This window comes from Diadema antillarum, unplaced genomic scaffold, assembly GCF_040938485.1.
Source record: "Diadema antillarum isolate AM-2024a unplaced genomic scaffold, OU_Dant_1.0 scf00000018, whole genome shotgun sequence".
Classification (NCBI taxonomy): domain Eukaryota; kingdom Metazoa; phylum Echinodermata; class Echinoidea; order Diadematoida; family Diadematidae; genus Diadema; species Diadema antillarum.
The window spans coordinates 2,052,212-2,071,332 of record NW_027270907.1 but is presented as its reverse complement, the minus strand read 5'-3'; the positions used below and the strand labels follow the sequence as shown (position 1 = coordinate 2,071,332).

General features: G+C 36.5%; 1 protein-coding gene across 2 annotated transcripts in view; it reads left to right on the top strand.

Moving 5' to 3' along the window:
• LOC139728134 (SLIT-ROBO Rho GTPase-activating protein 3-like) overlaps window positions 1-19,121 on the top strand; it is a 100,160-nt gene that overhangs the window by 20,863 nt on the left and 60,176 nt on the right. For both annotated transcript variants that reach the window (XM_071639096.1, XM_071639106.1), the window contains exons 2-3: window positions 1,834-2,017; window positions 10,696-10,864. In XM_071639096.1, the coding sequence (XP_071495197.1) occupies window positions 1,834-2,017; window positions 10,696-10,864 (353 nt within the window). The remainder of the gene's footprint in view (window positions 1-1,833; window positions 2,018-10,695; window positions 10,865-19,121) is intronic.

Below are 19,121 nucleotides of genomic sequence, written 5' to 3'. Positions count from 1 at the left end.
GAATAAACTTAATATTGGTGCATAAAAGGAGATGTGCGGTCGTGAGCTGCTCAGTTCAAGCAGAGTTTCTTGCATGCTGGAGTCACAGAAGTCTTTAATATAGAATAAAATGTGTGTCATATATTATCAGTGGAAAATGTTAGTCATAGGGGTGCCTTTTGGCAATACATATTTTTCCTCCAGACAGAGAATGAGAAATTCACTGCATGGTAGTGTGTAGTTAAACAGTCATTGTGTATATTAGATAAACAGAAGCGTATGCGTTTTGCTTGTTAAATTTGACTGGTCTCAGACAGGCCTGTAGACATCTTGGAAACTGTATATCACAAATCTACAATGTATGCTCCAGCCCCACTGTATTACTGATTACATCAAGAACCTGTAATGTGAGGATATTATCGTTTTGCTAAAAGTAACATTGTTTTTGATGTGCTGTATGTGGATAGATGATTTACAAATGGACATCTTGCTCAAAAACTGAATATTATTGGCTGTTATTGCTTTTATCTTTCTAATGGCATAAAAAGATGTCAATAACTCATGACATGATGGTACAGATGTACACGGTATTGTAACCTAATTCCATTTATATATGTCGACAGTTGCACAGAACTTTCTAATTCTGTATTGCCAAAAGTATCCTTTTGGAGTGAGGCCTAATATGTGATAAAAAATACAGGCATCATACTCTTTGAGTGCATGATTTTGATGCTACAGGGGGTCTGATTAAAGCAGACACTTTGTAATAGTGATGTCATTTTGTATTGTATTTTGTGCTTAAGCAGACATATGTTAACGTTTTAAAATTCACCAATTATATCCCTTCCTAAACAAATTGAGGTTTTATGCTGAATAAAGTGTGCTACAGGTCAGTTTGATTTAAACAGCTGTTACGTCCAACTCAGTTTGCCTTTTAATAGATTACATTATAGCATTATTACATTATTACAATTATATTCTGGGTACTGAGATTGTACTTGTCAGGTGCAATGAGGAGCACTACATCTATGAAATGTGCAAGGGGTATCGATTGCATGATTTGGCTCAGTCAACATATGGTGTGTCATACACGTGTTGTCATGATGGAGAACTGTAAAAGTTGGATGAAATGTACACCCTTTCTGTATATTCAAATACCATTAGAAGCTACCAGAAGCATTCAAAGAAATAAAAAGAATAGAGAATATGCACTGAATTGTAAGTATACTGCTGTATGTCACCACCATGATGCAAGATATTGGGGGGTGGGATTTGAACTTTGTAGGCCATTCCATTTCTAATTCACTGGGGCATTCACTGTTAGATTGTTATGGAGGCCATGCGATTGGGTGAAAATGATTTGAATCACATTTGTCAAGATGGGATGTTTGAGAAGTCTTGATAACTCTGATACTCAATACTTGATAGTTGATAGAGTAACGTAAAACCAGAAACATTTGTGGCATGAAACTTTTGTGTTTTGCTGACCATTAAAAAAAAAATTATAAGTGTACGTCATAATCTTTTTGCGTGCATATTACTTTCGCGAAGCTTGGCTCCTCGTGAAATTCCCGAAAGTTTCATGCAAGCAAAAATCATGTGGTGAAAATTGTGGTTTTACAGTAATCCCTTTAGCAGTGCTCTCACTTAGAAAGCTATGCTGGAATGCTTGTTGAGGCACTAATCGATGTAAAAAAATAAAAATAAAAAGAGAGAGAGAAAAAAAAAAAAAACCAAAAGAATATGCCATGTCTGTTGTAAGTAGAAACCATGCTGGTAAACCACTGTGTGAGAACTTATAGTTGAAAGCACCTAATTTTGATTTCTTTGTGGTTCTTATTGTTCATTCTCCAGATATACGGCTTCATCTCAGTGAGCAACTCAAGTCACTGGACAATCGCGCAGAGATTCAAAGAGAATTGATTTCTGATTATCAGGACTATTTTCGCCAACGGTCAGAAATAGAGCTGCAATATGCCAAAGACCTGGAAAAATTACATGATCGAACAGTACGGAAACAGAAACAGATACAGTCACAGTAAGTATTGATACATTGTATGTGTACCAGAAGCTATGCTTGTTTTGATTGCAGTGAATGCAGTAATTTTTCTATATTGTGAAACGTTCCTAGGGTGGTTTTGAAAGCTTACATTCTGTTGAACTATTAGCAAGTTGCTTGTGATACACTTTCTGAGCCACAAAAAGAAAAGAGGGAGCGTTAGTGCCATTTTCATTATCATTCTCATGTTCTTTTGAACCCAGAGGTCCGAATTCGCGAAGGTGGTACAATTGAAACCATGGTTTAAACCATGGACAAAGACCGTAGTTTTGTATGGGCCACCAAGTGTCGCATGGCCTATTTCGTTACAAAATCAGTCATTTCGTTACGAAATGTGAACATTGCATTGACGAAATGACTGATTTCGTAATGAAATAGGCAATGCTACACTTGGCGCCCCCCCAAAAAACTACCGTCTTTGTCCATGGTTTAAACCATGGTTTCAATTGCACCATCTTTGTGAATTCAGGCCAATGAGAACAGTACTAATGTCACATAGATTTCTATGGAAAATCTGTAAAAATAGTATTTTGGGTGATAGACCACCACTCTTGACTTCTAGTTCACTGTAACTTGAAATCACTTCTGGAACTTTTCAGTTTTGCTGAGATATACTGTAAAACGAGGAATTTTCGCTTGCACTTTAATTTCGCAAATTTCGCGAGCGCCAAAATTCGCGAAATTAAAATGCACGCAAAAGTCCTTGTTTACACTATATGCATTGAACGCCAGTGGCACTTCGCGAAAATTTCATGCCACGAAAAAGGCTGTCGGTTCCAATTCGCGAAAAATTCATGCCGCGAATATATCATGTTTTACAGTAAGTGAATTATTAAATTGTGAGGATTTGAAGAAAGGATGTCAATAATCACATATTTAACCTGCTGGAATTTTGCTGAAGCCATGATGGTCTGTACTAATTACATAATTGTGCAAATTGTGCAAGGTTACTCTTCTTAGCAAGACAATGAAGTCACCCTGTAAGGTAAATATTGCAAACAGTGCTGCCTTGCGAAAGTGTGGTAAATTACTGTCAGAGATGTGCAGTTCCATGAGAATGATGTTATTTCCTGTGTCTGTTGAAATAGAAAAATAATGATAGATTATTCAAAGGAATTGGACAGTTTTGATTTTACTGTCTTGAACTTTTGTCTTTAAAACCTGGACTCCCTGAAGTTTCTTCACAGGATGGCTTAAACAGTCTTACAGTGTACCTCATCAAGGGCTTGCACTTTGGCATGAGTCTGAAATACAGAAGTATGATATTCCACCAGGAAGAACCTGGTGCTACCACAAGCCAGAATTGTGTTTCTTTCATGCACCTCAACGAGCTATTGGATCACCTTGTGTGATGGCAGATATTTGTCCCATGGAAGTGTGTAGATTACATCTTGACATTTGATCAGGAAAGCTTAGCTGGAGCCAGGAATGAACCAGAACGTCACAAGGCTGATGTCAGCTTCCGCAGTAACTTACTTTAAGAGCTGTTCCTGTATTACTGTGTTCAAAACTTCATCTTGTAATGCTGCATTTAAATTGAGAATTTTCACACTGTATTTTTTTCATAATAGCAACAGACTGGATATAAAGGCACCTGAAATACTGAGCCTCATTTGCCGAAAGCACGAACTCTAAAAGCCTGAGTTTATACCTAATATTTGTCAGTTAACAAACAGAAATAGTAATTGGGTCAGGAATTTTTAAAGAACCTTTATATCTTGATTAGTTTGATTAATGGAATATCATACATGCAGACACAAATGGAAGTTTTTAATTGCTATTGAATATAAAGTTAGCTTTTTGTGCAGATAACCATGCAAAAAAGTGAATGTATTCTCGGAGGTCATCAACACGATAGCTATACTTGTATTGAAAAAGGTATGCAGACCGTAGTTATTAAAAAAAAGAAAAGGAAAAGAAGATGACCTGTTGGAAGTCCTGCACATGGTTGTTCATCTAGGCCTATCAATATTGTATTATTGCTTTTTTTATTGATTTCACAAGGGGTCAATTCCTGAGTCACTGATACTTATTGTGAAAGCTTGAAACACTAGTATTTTAAAGGTTTTCACATATCATGTAACTAAATCAATGCACTTTGAAATGCCAGCTCTTCTCCTGTAAGAATAACAAATCTTCAGAAAAGAATTGTGCAGGTACATGTTTATCTTTATTTGTATCATTTTATGATATAAAAGATTTACCTTAACTTTAAACTGCAGTATGCCATTTGTGTGGAAGATAATACGTACAAGGGTTTGTCTGTTCATCCTTGCTATATAAGTATGCACTGTATAATGTCCAATGCATTCAATGTGTTCATTCTGGTTGCTGTTTCTTGCTTGGGAAATGAAATAAGGACATTTTATGCTATGGCAGCTTTAACCCTATAAAGCCCAAGCAATTTTGACCCCTTCCAGGCCCGAGGGGGGGGGGGGGGGGGGGGGGGCATACAACGTCTTTGTTATATGATGTATGACATGACCCAACATCTGAAATTTCTCAAGGTCATCCACTGAGGGCACTATTTACCAAAATATAAAGAAATACATATGAAATACGGTAAAATCATGTTTTTTCTTTTTATTTCTTTATTCCCAGTTTATGTTTTTATTTTATATCAATCATTTTCATATTTACCACAAAGGAAAAGCAAGTCAACCTTCACTATTAGTTACAATGTATGGTTGAAATTTCTCAAGGTCAACATGTGGGGGTGCTATTCATTACAATATAAAGAAATGTATGAAACCTATGATGTATTGCTTGGAATGGGTACTCATATTGGTATCACATTTCATATTTCCAAAATATTGAATTTTGAGTTTGCAGATTGATAATATGGTCAATAAATGATATTACAGGCAAAGCTTGTGTGAAGATAACACAAAATTAAAGGGTAGTCTTTGAAAAATGCTGTATTTTCGATTATTTCTGTTATATCTATTGTTTTGATGCCTATGTCATATAAGAAATAAAGGAAATAATAAAAATACCATTTCAGGGTAATTCACAACCATAATTACTTCACATTTGGTCCTTCAGCAAATTACAGCCAAGAAAACCCCCATTTCATGCATTATTATATTGTTAACTGAAATTGGAAGAGAAAATCATGCAAAATCTGACGAACATGGTTGTCAGTTTACGGTTGCCATGGCAACCTGCAATATCGGACATTGCTAAAAAAAAATCAAAATGTTTGCAATAAGATTTTAGGAAAAGTCACCAATTTGGTTGAAATCAGGTAAAGGGTGTAGGAGTGGCAAATGAAAATATGGTAGGGGGCACATTATTGTGCCCCCCCCCCCTTGGGCTTTATACACTGTAGGGTTAAACTGAAATATGATACAATGATATGTCAGTATTCTTTAAAACTGACTATTTGATGTTTTCTTCGGATTGTCCCTACTTTTCTATAAAAAAGGCATTATTCATTTCATTCGCAGCAATGAATGGAAAAAGTGATGATTCATTGTCAGTTTGACCAGGAAGGGATTTGTGCCACTGCCCTGGTTGGACATATTGAATACATGTATGAACTAGAGAGGGGCCGTCAAAGGCGGCAGACCCACGCCTGAAGTACAAAGTCGGGGTAAACATAATGTGCATTCGGTCATCTACCAGAATTCGGTCACTTAATTGCCAGTGTGCTTTATCACCAGCCAGTGAGTTCTACCAAAGATCGTACACTGAGGTGTACGATCTTTGGTTCTACAGTCACATCACACGCAAAGTCACATCATTTCACATACGGTAACACTCATTCACAATAGGAAAGTCCTTTAGTCTCCTCCAAAAATCCATCGAATATCCCAAATTCCACCGTCAAAAGTGCAGAATCGGAACTTTTCCAAGCGCACGCGAATTAAGTTCAGTTTTAAGAGTATTGTCTACGCGACGGGTCGCCGAAAAAGCGCTAAAAATCGAGAAATACGCCGTTTTCTTGCGGGATATTTTGATTATAGCAAGCCGAGAGTGTGATGATATCAAAGGTCGTATGAGTGTACGATCTTTGATGGTATCCACAAAAGCGCAAAAGAAAAACAAAATTTACGTACCCCCCAGGCAATTACCCCTATGATTAGTGTCTACGGGAATTATTCAATGCAAGGGTTGAATGCAATGTCTACTGCACCAGCATTCGGTCACTAACGAGCGCCGCAACGTCCCCGATGCAATTTTGCACCAACAGTGTAGAGCGCGATGCATTGTCAGCGGCCTTGCACACGCATTGACATTGAGCGCGCATATCGTGCAGTGTGACTGCAACCGAGCAAATGCTCCTCCAACGAAAAAAACAATCAATGTTAATTTGAAAAACCATCAAAATATGGGCCAGTTTGTGACGACGGAGAACGAACTTTCATAAATCTAGAAGGACATAGTCCCTCAAATAGGCCTAAGCGTAAATTTCGGAATTCTTACGAACATTTGAGCAGCGAAGTCGGATCGTGTGGGAGTTTATGTGTTCGTATGGTAGCGGAAAATCGCAAAGTGAGAAACGGGAAATTTTCGGAGTGGTCACTATATCATGGGGTCAAAACTTCAAGGTCACACAGAATTTGCAAGGGTCAACCGATTATCACCAAAATCTAATCGATTCTTTCCTGCCATTATCCAAACATCCCCTGAACATTTCGTGCAAATCCGTTTACCCGTTCTCTTGTTATCTTGTACACAAACAAACAAACAAACAAACAAACAAACAAACAAACAAACAAACAAACAAACAAACAAACAAACATACGGAACCCTTTACATAACCCCCTGCCGATTTTCATCGGCGTGGGTAATTATAGAGTAGTGCCAGTCGTATAATGGGATGCTTTTTTTTGGGGGGGGGCAGGGGGATTGCATTGCTTGGATACTTACTGCACCAAGCCTCACAAGACATTTGTATATACATTTTAAATGGTACCTTGCACCTTACCCTGTATTTTGAGGAGGAATGTTTAGTTTAATACCCTGTGTTCATGTACAAGATGACCATCTTTGAGGAAGAGTGTGAACATGTGGTGATAAATGACGTCAGTATGTGAATTTGTCTTTATACCCCAGAAAGAAACAAATATTAATGTTGGTATGATCTTGATGAACATTTTTAAGAGAAAGGTGTCATTCTGGTATAACATTTTAGATATGCTGGCAGAAAGAAAACTCAACATGCCGGCAAACATACCAGTACAAATTTGTCAGTAACCTGGCAACTGTGGTTGCTAGGTATACACAACAAATATTGAGCTAGGGAGACAATTTAGTTACACCTGACTATTACATGTAAGTGGCCCTTAATGTAGATTCAGATTCAGATTTTATTTTTTATTGTGCACCATAGGAAATTCCTTCTGTTGGAATTTATACAAATGATATGCATACATCGATACATGTTTCATACCAGGTACATCATACACATACATAAAATACAGTTCTCAATACGCAATTATGCAATCGTATACTCATAGAAGAGTAAACAAATATGTAATTACCAGTTTATTATTTAATTTAGTGCATAATATGTGGGATTTTCAACATATTTCTCTTTAGCGAGTCAGAGATTTTTTTGTCATTGTTTACAGTAGCTGCATAAAGCTTAGGGTTCTACATAGACAGGTAGCCCTGATATCAATTAACTGTAGTGATATTGATAACAGGAAAAATACTGTATACAATGTATTTATCATTATATCAAAAAGTAAATTCTCTCTTGAATTAGTTGCTACTGCAGACATGTATAAAAGTTTCTTGTGTGATATCGTAAGATAGGACACTTTTTAGGTTTAATTTTTTACAGCTTTCTAAACCATCATCAATCTGTTCAAAAGTTTTTAAACATTTATTATATACATGTTCATATTACCACTTGTATGGTAGCCATAGACTGTTTAGTACTAACTGACTAATCATTAGCATTGCACTGCAAAATATTCTGATCATCTCTATGAAGCTTATATGTGTTGTTGTTTTTCTCATGGGGATGGGGCAGAATCAGTCTGATCATGGAGGATGACTGCTAATAACAATTACTGTGAGCTGTTTTAAAGCTCTTCTGGTTTGTAAGTGTGCCTAAAAGCTTCACACATCATGTTGTCATTATTGTGCTTCTTACAGAGTGATTAACTGTTAATCATTTCATTGTTTGATTCTCTAGAATGGCATACTGTGCATGTATGCCGTGGAAAAAGAAAACCCACAGAGAAATACTGAAATGCAGGGCTGTACGGAAAGAGTTCAGTGATTGTATACCCGAAATTCTCATGGATGAAATTTTCGCTGCTGAGAAGGGAGAAGAGGAGAAAGTGTCTTAAATGTCTGTTAATTTGTGGAATATGCTCAAGGGGCCTGGCTATCGAGTGTTGCCGATGGGGATCGATCTCTCCCATACCCAGTGGAGTGGAATAAACTGATTCTGCTATTGATCTGTGCCACAACCAATCTTATTGGAATACTTGCGTCTCCGGTGACACCAAGGGTTAATACCCAGACTTCCAGTGGCCTAGATCTTGGCAGACTGTTAGTTTTGAAATCATTATTTCCTGTTGTGTGCAATGCCGAATAGTGGGAAGTACTACATGTAGTTTCCTCTTTAAAATGTTTGAATAACTAGGCGTGTGTGTGAGTTGTTCCTCATAATGTGTATGATATGTGTATGCACATTTATGAATGTTTGTCAAGACATGAATATTCAGGACCATCATTGTCAGCGAGGTTGTTTCCTTATTAGGTGAATGAGATTTGTCCCAAGCTGAACTTGATGTGAATGCTGTGGAGGTATTGACCCAGTCCTTCCTGCCTGTCTGTCTGTCTGTCTGTTTCTTGAAGCCAGCCAGCTAGATGCCATGTCATCTAAATGGTAGTAATAGACTGCCTTGATGATGGCCCCCCTACCAGCTCGGATCTGGCTGAAGAGGTCCCACCCACTGGTCCTGGTAGCTGGGGAATTCCTGGAAGTTAATGTGGTCATACTGTGACTGTGGCCTCTTCCTCCATTCCCTACTCTTCTCTTTGTTAGTCTTACTCTTTACTAACTCTTTAGAGTACTTTGTTTTTTGTCGGTAGGCAAGAAGAGGGTCAAAGGTTCGTGTGACCACTGTCCTAGCACTGTGCTTCTATACACTTACTAATATGGTAAACATTATCTGTGTACACACATTGCAAAATGTTAGTTTTGGCATCAGTTCTTGTGACCTGCCCGAGGGAAAATTTTAGGTGATATGCAGAGTGAAAGCTATTTTATGAGAATGGTCTAACTGAGCTGACCTTTGTACCAGGATGCACATTATGCATCCTCTATAGGGACGTGGTTCCTCAGAAACAGTCACTTTACGAAAAATGCTTCTATGATATGAATCCATGGATATATAAGAAATTATCATTTTTGTTGTTTGTGTTGAGCGCACTCAAATTTTTTGGAATGATAAATTTGTATGAAGAATTTGTATGTCTCCACCATGAAGTGTCACCAGAGGCATTATGTTTTGGGGTTGTCTGTTTATCTGTCCTCTCTATCTGCATGTCTGTAATCAATTTTGTGGACAGTGTAACTTATGAACTGTTTACGGTATCCAAATGAAACATGGCACATGTGTGTACGAGTGCATGAAGCTGTGTGTATTGTTATTAACTTTTAGGTGCACATGCTCAAGGTCAATGGTCAAGGTCAAATTCTTAAATTTGATTGTTTCTACCAATCTAAAATGCCCAATGGTATTTTCATGAAACTTTGTGTGTACATATTACCAGATAAAGATTCTCTAGGGAGTTTTGCGCCATGTAGTCAAAGTTCAAAGAGTAAAGGTCAATTGAAAATGCTAAAATTTTATTTTTTTTCTCCATATCTCAGAAATTGCTCAAGCAATTTTCAGGAAACTTAGTACATATGCATGTAATGCCAGACAATGATTCTCTTAGGTATTTGGGGATCATGGTGTCAAAGGTCAAGGGTCAAAGGTCCCGTTAAAATGCTGAATTCTGCTATTTATGCAGAAATTACACTATTTTTCTCCAGACTGAGGAAATTACTCAATACATGCACTTGATTAAATTAGGCATACATGCATTAATGCACAATGATTCTGCAGGGAAAGAGTTTGGCCATGGGGTCAAGTAAATGTGTTAAGACTTCACAATATTTTCCATATTTTCAAAATAGCTTAAAGTAATGTGAAAATTGGATATTACCAGGTAGTGATTATTTGAAGAAAGCTGTGAGCCATGAGGTCAAAGGTCAAGGATCAAAGGTCAAGTGAAAATGCCCAAATAAAAAAGGATACCTAAATAAGGATACCATGTTTTCCTGCCACTTTGACCGGTATTATACGAGGAGCCATCATCATCGCCATCAACTTTCTTTTTAGGGAAGATTATGAATAAAGCATGATCTTCTATTATGTACTCAATATTTATGGGAAAAAAAGTGTTTTGCTGGTACTAATTTTGCGATTGAAGTTTTGCTACCAGTCATTATTACATTAATTTGAAATTTACTAGTTTTGCCTCAAGCCATAACTGTCCACGTTTTACATAATCCACCATGGCAGATGAAAAAGAGAACAGCTGGAATCCTTCTAATTTTTCTGCAAACACCATGCATCCCTTGGAGGTTTATTTACGTGAAGTAGCTTGATGATAAATGAGAATTGTGTCTTCTCTTGCAGACGTGAAAAGGATTCCACCCTCCCCTCACCTCAGATATGCTGGAATCTACTTCTGGAGATGACAAAGAACCACCACCGACAACACACAACCTTAAGCCATGTCTATTCCCATAGCATGGCAAACAGATACGGCATTTTACGAGATGAGCTGGACAGTGTGTATAGGAAGGTAAGTTGTAGCAATGACATCCGCATTGTGTGTGACATTATGATGTTGCCAGGTGATATTATACCGTACACTCAAAGTTGGTTCGATAAACCTTGTACAAGTTAGTCTTTTATGAAAGTATCAAAATTTGACTTCACATACAATTATATAAAAGGAAAGGCAAAAATCGCTCGTGCACAAGTCCAAAAGTGCTCTAGCTATTATCATGCATGACATATATTTAGCATTGATTATTTGTCATAAAAATTTGCAACTTGATTGCTATTATACATAAAATCAATAACATTCTTAAATTTTGTTTCCCTTTAATACAAAGATGTATTGTCTCTGTGGTGGGGAATCTTCACCTCTGCTTCTTATAGAGAGATACAGTGTATCGGTTGAGTTCAGACATAGGACTATAACCTTGAGGCTATGATAGACTTGAAGCTATCTTGACCACAAGAGCCAAAACTTAAGGCATCTTGCTGTTTGAACGGAGATGGTATACAAGATGAACCATGATAGCCATGAGCGAGAACTCTTAAGTTTGGCAAAAAAAACAACAAAAAAACAACAAAAAAAACTTAAGGTCTAGCTCTGTAACAGCAAGATTTTGCACAACCACCCACTGCTCTTGTTGCCAGCTGCCGTGTGAACAGACTTGTGACTATTATAGCCATAAGTCTTTCTCATTATATAGCCATGTTTACACGCAGTCCATAGCAGCAAGGGAGCAACATTAACCACAAGTGAGCGATAGAGCAAAATACTAGAATTGGTGTGTGAACCCAATCGTATCAAGGCTATCTTAGCGTCGAGGCTATGGACTTGCATGTAAATATGGCTAGTTATTCTTATTCTGCCTCTGTGTTTGTTGAAGACATACATTGTATTTAGCCACTTGTAGAATAGCGTAAACCCAGAGTCCCAATTCTTGAAATATATACCAAATATTTTCATTGATACCAATACATATGACCCGAGCATGACCACTATAAAGCAACATATATTTGCGACATTAAATTTTCTGTGAATTGCCACTAGTATTCAGTGCATCTTGATGTAGATAAGAACTTTCGGGTGCATTTTGATTGTGCAAATCCTGGCTCTCGTACAATTCGTGAAATTAAAATGCACACAAACACTTCTCGTTTTAGAGTATGTAGTTTTGTGAAATATATGGATGACAAATGTATGTCAGTATGCTTTCATCTTGCATCTCCTGGTCTTGGCGGTAGATCTCTGTCGATGCTCTGTGGTTCATGCTCACTGATTTCAACCCACCCCTGGAAAATCTCCTTGCACCTCACTGATTTAGTGCTCCCGAGACCGATCCCATTTGAGCCCATGATTTACTGGTCACATAATATCCAAACCCCTCAGATTATAGCAACTGTCTCCAGATACAGCTAGGTGCGATATCTCACAGGAGAGTGTGATAATGTGACTGAAACATTGCAGGTAAAGGGTGACTGTGGAGTAAGATTCCATGTGTCTTGACACTGCACCTCGAGTTTACATTTTGTAGGTGCGGTCATGGATTTATAATTCACAAAGTGTACACTTCTTTTTATTGATTATATTTTTAGACACTACCGTTGCAGCCACAATAAGCCCTTATTGATTGCGATTGGAGGGTTTAACGAAGTTCTTCATTTTATTAAATGCAAAATAGCTGCAAAATACCTTCCATATGAAAATTTGTATTAAGTTTATGAGCAAACTTATGCCAGTCATTATATACTATCATATAGATTAGTAGTATAAATCTAGACTTACTTCCAAGATTAAGTTTTTGAGGCCATGTGGTTCTATGGAGAATGTACTGGAATTATCAATTAAAAAAAAAAATGTTGTGTTAAAAGATTGAAATCATGTCTAGTTTCCTTCAATTCACTTTCATGATGTAGACTTTGAATAGATTCACAGTTTGTTTCATTTTATTCTTTAATGAATCAGTGTATATCAGTTACAATTACCCTTTTGTCCAAGCCAGAGAATGGCGTGAAACAAAAATTAGTGCAAGAGAAACCAGTGTGTACTGCATTTGTGTGCAAATTGTGTACTCTAAAGGTTTCCATATAGAGCAAGCCAGATTTAAACCATGATTACCAAGTTTTTATGTAAGAGATGTGCAATGTATGCAAAGAAAAAAAAATAAACCAAAAAATAGATAAAATAAAAAAGTACCAATGAGAATTGGGGATATGGGAGTAGCTAGATTTTTTTCAGCCATCCAAACTTTGGTCTGAAATCCTTTCCATACATGTACAAAACATGCAGTTTGATGTTACAAATTTCCATACAACAGTATAAGCTGGACAAAGAATGGAAGTTTTCCTATATTTCCTCTTGGTGTTGTGGCCTTCAAGTGATGAATACACACAGACATGACAGATTTCTGCAAGCCCTTGATGCACTATGCTATGTCCTATATCTAGGGATCTGAACTTGAGATTTGCATTCTTATCAGTCGTTAAGAACCCAAAGTGTTTCAAAACTGAAACACACCACTTGGGTTTAATAAGATGATATAGGATGGGCAGACTTGTATACTGATGAAATATGAATATATGATTGTTATCTCAACTTGAAAATTACGGTCTAGAGACGGATCCTTTTCAAAGCGAATGCTAATCATTATGAGAGAGAGTGATAGTGCAGCAGGAGGATGTGTCAGAGAAAGTGTTCTAGACTCGTACGAAGACTGATAGTGATATGTTGCAGCCCAACCTTCTTTTCCCCCCATGTACAATATAATGCACTGAAGGCTTTCATTCAGTCATATATCACAAATACAAATTACCTCAAAGATAATAATGTTTTCAAATCAACTTGTAGCATCAAAGGAGGAGTTAAAACAATATATCAGTCTAGTACTATTTTTATGACCGTAGTTGAATGCCAGTTGGTCAGGGAACTTTAACATGCTATGGGGACCTTTAATGTAGAAATTCCTGTTTTGTTATGTAATTGAAACCACTTTTGTTTGTCCTTAGAAGTTTACATGAAGGAGACTTAGTTTGGGGGACATGTAATGACTACTACAAGTACATGTAGCATGTATCACAAAAACATCCATGAAGGAAGTGTTTCATATGAGAAAAAGCCAAATTATTGGCAGTTTAATAGTTTCATGGTAAATATTACTTGAGTACTTTATTGTCTGTTCAATCATTACTAAACTGAATGATTGTAATGCAGATTTGTTCTTGTACTCCTGTACTGGTTTTGTATTAATTACTGATGCTTACATTTCACTGTGTTTGCGCAATGTCAATCTTTCAGTAGGGTTCTTCATCCTGTCAAGACCTGAGCAATACATCATACATTCTATTGTATGAATGCACTGCCTGTTGTTCAAGCATCAACTGACGAATGCAGTGATCATATATTGTATAGAGGACTGCCAAGGCTTGGGGTAGAACACGTGCAACTGAAATATTGCATCTACTTCCTGATTGAAATCCCCTCTGCCCATAGCAGGTTCACATGCTTTGTGCACTGCAGACCTTGTGTATCATAGACTATATTAGCTGGTACCATGTTAGTATAGCTGTAAATCCACACTAGAATATTAGCCATTTATCATTCATGTTGTGATAAGAAGGTGAAGATTTACTGCAGACAGTATGTGAAGGCCATGAACTATAAAATCTTTATAAAAGGTACTAGTAGTAATGTCAAATACAGAATTACTCTGTATAGCATGAATGCTGCACAAGAAAAGTGAGATAAAATTTTTGAGCAAATGAGACAAAATAGATATGTACCAAATATGCATGTTACATGTACAATCTGTAGTTGCTGTTACTCTGTCATATAGCATCCCACTCATCTGTGTTGTTTATTTGTTTGTTTGGTTTTCTTTTTTCATACATGACAAGTAAGGTACACTCCACCCCTCTCTTCTTCTTTCATGGAAAATGACTGCACTGATGCTACTTACTATTTTCATGAATCTCCCTGCTTTGGCTTGTGACGACTTCTGTTTAGATAATTGTTCACTCACAGCTATGGGCTATTTTTAACTTATTTGTATAACACTCGGTTTACAAGTACAGGCAGCTACGTGCAGTAATGTGTAAGGATAGTCTCAAAGTGCAATTAGGGTGCAAGGTAATTTACACATAAATACTGGTATGTCTCCCCCCCCCCCCCCCCCCCCCCCCCAAAGCAACAGAAAAGGTATTGCAAAACTTTGCTTTCCTGTCATGGTAATATTAAGTATTAAAGGTCCAGTTTACCTTTGGGAGCAGTGATTTACAAAAATATTCAAGATATTACATTTGATGCATATGTGTAGGTATGTTGTATCACAAAACATCCTACATCCTACATTTTCGCAATAAAGCCTTAAAAGGAGATAATCAGTATTTTTCTGAATAAACCATAACTGTAGACGGTTTATTCTGAAAGCATTCTTATTATAACTATTGTTCAGTTTTTGTGTATTTAACAATACTTCACATCGATTATACGGATTCTAATTTTTATAGTGGATTTTTCTATCCCTAACTCACATTCTAGAACTATTTTAAAACATTAATGGTGGGTTTTTGTTTTATCTGCAAATGGTAAATTATGCCTTTGAGACAAATGGCATCATTTGATCAGTTGTTCAAGAAATGTTTTTTACCCTCAAAATTCACATGACGATAAGTTCTGGCAATTTAGAATTGTCCATTCATTAACAGACAAAACTGAATTCTGCCAGTTTCCCCCACCCCCCCCCCCCCCCTTACTTGTGTAGTAAACAACTGTACATGATCTTCAGGATTTCTTGTTTTATTTCAGATTTTTTTTTTTCATTTTCTATTTTGCATGGTTGTAAATATGAGAATGTGCATACATGATCGCTTATTTCGACACAGTTTTGCCAGTTTCTGTTATGATTGTCTATATCAACTGTACCAGAGGCTTTGAGGTTTTATTTACTGTGTTTGAAGAGATTATTATATGAGTAGGAACCTCACCTGCAAGTCAAAATGTTGTTCGTGCTGGAAAAAAAATAACTGCCTTCGTAGGATAAGGTAAAACATAGCATCCTGATGATCGTAATTGATGTTCTTTGGAGGCCAAGCTCTGTTTATTATGAGTGACCACCTGTAGAATGAGTCATAGTACACTCATGTTTTCATGTGACTGTCTTTAAAGAAGACATCAGTTTATCATAAGTGCAGGTATGATATTGACATGATAAACATGATGAAGAGCAAATCGTGTAAGATCTTGTGCTGACATTGGTAGTTCTCTTATCTGCAATGTAGTTACACTCATAATTACTGATATCAAGATCCATATAGTTTGATCCAGGGTTAGATTGGCTGCATCAAAGTTTTGTTTTTGTGTTTGTGTACCGGTATGTGTAAGTGTGTGTGTGTGTGATATTTTATGTACAAAGGTCGGTGATGCACATGATTTGCAATACGTATTAAAAATTGCTAAATCAACTTTTAAAAGCGAACATTATGTAGTTACTATCCTTGACACAAATTATGTAAAATGTCTAAATATTACATGAAAGTGCACAAAATATAAGACTCAAAAGTAGGGCTAATTTATCATACCTGATTCTCAGAATTATTGCTGGTTAGACAAAACATCTGGAATTGTATCCAAATTCCTTCAGGATATGAAATTGACGAGATTTTCTGTAGAGTTAGTAGAGGAGAAACAAGCCTGCAGTCCTTTATATACATGCAGAGGTCCTTTTAACTTTGAATTATGCTGAAAACTTTTTGACCAATGTTGTATACAATGTACTTGGGCCCTAATATCATTTACAATAACACTAATATTGAAATGTTAGAAACTGCATAGGTTTACAAATGCAGGCTATGATGCAGGTACATCCATAAAAGTTAAGCGAAATACCCTTGACAATACTGTACAGTATGCTTATTTCACAGTGTCTTTATTTTCTAGAATTTTATAACTCAACCAATATTTGTGAATGAAGATTTCGCAGAAATACTGGTATTGCCTCCCATAATTATTTTATGCATTTTATGCCATATATACAATTGTACACAGTGAGAAATTGATCTTTTAAGTGCAAAGTGATGATAGTTTGTGCTCATTCTAACAGTGTGATTGTCCATCATGAATTCAACCACTTGGGAAGTGGTCTTACAACTGTACAAGTTCCAATTCTTGAAATGTGTCACATTTATAATAACTTGCTTTATTGATTAAATATTGCTTATTTACCATTATATCTCTCATGCTGTGGTATACAATATATTTACACCTGTAGGCATTTTATAATCAGTCCATTCTCTAAAAGATATGAGAATACTGCATCATACAAGGTACAACCATTGTGCATGTAGAAGTCTTCCTTGTCAGTTCCTGTTGTTTAGAACTACCAAATGTCTTTACAGCCCAGAAGTGTGCTAGTATAAGATCTCATCGCATTTGTGTTAACTTTAATAGTTTTAATCCTTTTACAACAAAAAGAGGGTTTGTTTGTGATGTAAAGGTCTCATTTGTGCCATAAATGCATTTTTTTTTGCTTTGTTTTATTTTGATTTGATTTGATTTGTTTTGTTTTGTCATGGCATACTAAGTATTTGTGAATATGTAGGCCCTATTGGCTCATGTCTGCAAAAGTACAGTTGTATGTACCATGTATGTAGATATTTTGTGCACTGCCACTAAACGTAGAGCATGATGCTACTTCCATGACTCAGTTAAATGTATGAAGGCTGCAAAAAATTCTTTTAACCCTGTTTTCATAAAATCTGACACCTATGGCTATAAACTGTTGTCAGTGATATGAGAAAGCAAGTCATGAGAAGTATCAGTGTTTATCATTTTGGTCCATTCTTGTAGTATATTTTAAAAAGCAAGTACAGTTGCAGCATGTCGGGGCAACAAAAGGCTATCCTACCAGATGCAGTAATCTTCATCTTCAAAACTATTTTGGCAAAAGAATTGGCATTGCATATTTGCAGCAGTACTCTTACTGCATTCTTAGTGAATCTCTGAGAGCCAGAAGGACATTAACTCTGTACCAAGTCTGTGGAGTTACTGCCACAAATTTGTGAATATGACACTACATGTAGGTGGCTGTACTCTAATGTACAATTAACTGAGCGATACATATTCATGGTAGAAGCCTCATGACAGTATTATGACAACATACTGTAGTCAGTAGATACTTCCTAGTAGACTTCTTTTTATGGGAATGATGGATTTGTGCAGCAAAACTAGATCCGAATTAGTTTGAGGTGTGGTAGACTGGGAACAAAGATCAAAAGCCTGAACCCATGAAGTTTGTTCTCACAGAGCTTTGCGAGGGATGTCATTGTTACAATGAGGACTATTACTGCACATGATACAAACCAAGGTGGATAGATCTATTAACCGTAAAGGTACAGTGTACATTCACCTGAGAAATAAAGGAGTATTAAATACAGTGGTAATCCGTTGTTTCCATTCTCACTGGCAAAATACCATGGTAATAGGTATTGCGATATTTCAGTTGTTACCATTCTCATTCACACACACACACACACACACACACACACACACACACACACACACACACATGGTATTTCTGGCCAGAAAGTACTCTTCTCTGTGGTAAACAATGCACAATATGCATATCTCCTATGAGGGACAAAACAGGAAGTTTGTTAGATCACGTGAGAAATAAGTGTATTTTGTGACAATAACGTTGAAAGCTTGCATGTGAATTTGGTGTGAAGTTTGAATTACCACCCTAAATACCATGGTATTTTTGCTGTGTATTTTGCGGCATTATTTGTTTTCACATTACAAAATACTGTAATATTTTGCTGTAAATGCGAATCAACCAAATATGTTTGCATGTAGGCAACAACTCATGTTTGACATTTTGATTTCTTCAGTTGGAGCTCACAATTTATTTTGCATCATATTACGTGTTGTATTTGTATGTTCACTCATTATTGTGTATCTTCATTCATTGATTTAATTCATTTATTTCCACAATTCATGAAGTATAGACTGTAAAGAAATTACAGACTAATGTAACATATTGGACAAAATATGAATGTGGTGAGGTCAAGAGAAGCTTTGACATTAAAACTTACCAATTGTAAACTTTTGTATCACTAATTATATCGATTAAAAATAAATCTTATTCAAGAGGTTACAAAGATTTCAGAGTATGAGAAAAAAATTATAGTGATATAGTTAGAATGGGCAGTGTGTAACACAGTACATGTACAGGTATAGATGGAGAGAAGTGCTGGAAATCAGGTTATCTGTGTGACAAGGAAATGTG